The 2,885-nt window shown below is 52.1% G+C and overlaps 1 protein-coding gene across 1 annotated transcript; it reads left to right on the top strand.

The window, feature by feature from the left end:
* Positions 1-1,341: 1,341 nt before the first annotated feature.
* Positions 1,342-2,268, top strand: COL26b_014492 (uncharacterized protein; the record flags this gene model as incomplete). Its single annotated transcript, XM_053187063.1, has 2 exons — positions 1,342-1,645; positions 1,784-2,268. 2 exons carry the CDS (start codon positions 1,342-1,344, stop codon positions 2,266-2,268), a joined length of 789 nt encoding a protein of 262 aa, XP_053028992.1.
* Between the last annotated feature and the right edge of the window lie 617 nt (positions 2,269-2,885).

Here is a 2,885-nt window from a genome sequence, read left to right as displayed (position 1 = left end):
GTATTCATTTCGAACTCGGTTGAGGCGCTTCAGGCAAAAAAGAGTTCGCCGGAGACCGCCGTGTCGCCGCGAGGCCGGCCCAACACAGCATGCCGAAAAACCAAATCCACGCATGTCCACGTCGACATGGCCAATCATTACCCAGGTTCATGCGTCGAGAGTTGTCAGATTGAGAAAATGGTTTTTCGTATTCACAGCGAAGACAAATGAACTTGAGACTCGATGTCCACATGCTGACAAGATTCTGGTCGAGTGATCCTGGCAAGCGGGCGATGAGAAGAAACAAGGAACAATGTGCCTGGCTTGGAAGTAGAGAAAAATACCGCATACAGAGAGAATGAGGGAGAGCTGAAATCAGTAAGCCGAGGCTGAATGGTGTTGGTACCGACGATGGTTACATTGCAACAGACATACGCAAGCGACATTTGACACTTTGATACCGAGATGATTCTGGGCTGAGGTTTGGTAAGACCAAGCGACCGAAGCCATTGCGGCCTCGCTGTATTCCTTGCTTGAGGGAATTATTTCCCTGATGTATGTCCGGGGGGATGGAGCCCGTGAATATGACGACAGAAGTGAGAGGCGTGCACTAACTGACAAACTTATTCCCCAGCCTGTTTACACTTAGCAATTTACCACCATCATGGAGGTAGGAGAGGTTGGAGGCAAATAAATGGGGCACGTGTGCACATTTCTGCATTTCTCCGCTGTTGGTCAGCCCTTTTTCAGCCCTTTTCCTGGCCAGCAGCGAGCGAGCGGGCGTGCCAAGTCCTCTCATCATTCCCAGAGCCGAAAGTGGTATGACGCGTCAGAACGCGCTTTGCATCCCAGCCGGCAGCGGCTGAGAACAGTTGCTTGGCCGTTGGCGTTGCCCAAGGTGGACAGCTGATCGTGTGAGGGATTTTCAACGCTGGCTGGCAGGAGAGGCCTCCAGCTCGTCTGCCGCTGTCGTTGTGTCGCACCATGTGTTGTCACCGGGTCGTCCACAGCCAACCCAAGAAAACTGCAAGTCATAGTTTGGTCCATCTTTGCCTTCTATGACATTTGGTTAGGCTTGCCAAGAACCAAGCCACGTCGAAGCGTTGCTTTTCCCTCGGGCCCGTGATCAACTTCATTTCCATAAATCCCTCCTGTGCTCGCTCAGACTTGGACGTTCATCTGAATATCCCGAAGCCAACTACAAGAGTCCCCCGTCAAGTTCCTGTTCTCTTTCCATAGAGCCCATAACTAGTTCGGGTGTCCTCCTTTCCCGTACGTTCATTAACCTTGTATTATCACACGCTCGCCTACGTGAACCTTTAAAGCCCACCACAGAGTCGGCTTCCTGGGCGCCCTTACAAAATGACGGTTCGAACAGCAATCCAGGCCGACCTTCCGGCAATTCAAGTCATCATAACAAAGGCCTTGCCGGCAGATTACCAATGGAAATACTGCTTCCCTGCCCGCTCCTCTGTCAAGCACGATTCTGGCATGTACGTCCAGCGCGCCCTGGAGCAGACTCTGGCGCCTGGTAACACCGACTGGCTCGTCTGCGTGACGGAAGACCCTGGCAGTCGCAAGCCCGTGGGCGTTGCCGTCTGGAGCTGGACCGATGCCAGAATACAAGAGCACGTTGACGATAACGCCGCCTCCCAAGGATTGACAGGTAGGCGCGTCCATAACGTCCCAAGTCATCGGCCGGTTGAACGCAATCACTTCCTGAGCCATTCCAGGAAGTGTTGCCGTCGTGGACAGAGACTTGGTCTGAGAAAAAAGCTGCGCTAATAAAATGGCTAATCTTTAGTGGCGGGGGAGGCCCTCGGGGGAGCTGGAGGTATTGTTGTAGACGGAGGGCCGACTGGGACCAACACCAGCAACGTGGAAAATCCTCGTATCATTGCGCTCAGCAACGCTGTTGCCGCCTGCCGAGAGCGTCAGCTCACCCGCTTCGGCCAGCAGCTGCACCTCCATGTCGTTGCTATTCACCCGGAGTACCAGCGCCTGGGCTATGCGAAGCTTCTCTGCCAGCATGGAATGCACTTGGCCGGGGAAAAGGGATTAGCTGTATCGGCGGTGACGAGTTCGTCGGGCTACATTTTCTTCTCTGGCCTGGGCTTCGCCGACTGTGGTCACGTCGTTGTGCAAGTTCCCGGCGAGAAGGAGGAGATTGGTCTCAAGGCTATGGTTCTTCCTGCGCCGCAGCAGGAGAAAAGAAGAGGATCTTTTCTTGATATGATAGGATTCGGTGAACGGAGGCGTCCTAGTGACGTTAAGACTTCAAAGTCCTAATTGGCAGGAGCCAGGCGAATTGTTCTTAGGTGCTTTAGATCTGTCGAATAGAAACCTCTATAACGATTTTGGTCTTGTGGGTTTTTGGTGAGTCTATCAAGTCTCATGACATTTTAGTCGTAAGAGCCGGAATGGAGTCTTTGAGCTGAGAGCGGCCGACGCAATGAAGACCGCGGCTAATGACGTATAAGCTTGCCATGGATAGAGAAACATTACGGAGTTGTGGAAGCAATTATAGCATTTGATCCGGGACGCATATCAACTTTCGGGAACTGATAGCCATTGATGAAGCACTACACAGTGACGACAAAAGTCAGCCATCAGGCTTCAGGGTCAGCATGATGCGTCGCATATTGTAAAGTCAGTTGAGACTGTGGTTGTCGCTATATGCCCCCTACCTAGGCGACGCGCCTGTTACAGCAATAATAGATTCTGTTGTGCCATTCTCAAATTAGCCGCGCGTAGCGGTTGAGAGGTGTCAGAACTAGGGATCCCCTCGCTTATATGAAACTCACCGCTTACAGTCATTACTCAGTTATCTACATACACAGGCCAGGATTGCCTTACAAGGGATATACGCCAATCGTTTATATAGATCTACTGCAGAACCAGCAGAT

Source organism: Colletotrichum chrysophilum (genome assembly GCF_026319265.1).
Source record: "Colletotrichum chrysophilum strain AFK26 chromosome Unknown scaffold_439, whole genome shotgun sequence".
In the NCBI taxonomy this organism is placed as follows: Eukaryota; Fungi; Ascomycota; class Sordariomycetes; order Glomerellales; family Glomerellaceae; genus Colletotrichum; species Colletotrichum chrysophilum.
Note: the sequence above shows the minus strand (reverse complement) of the source record. Positions and strands in the feature narration are given on the sequence as shown.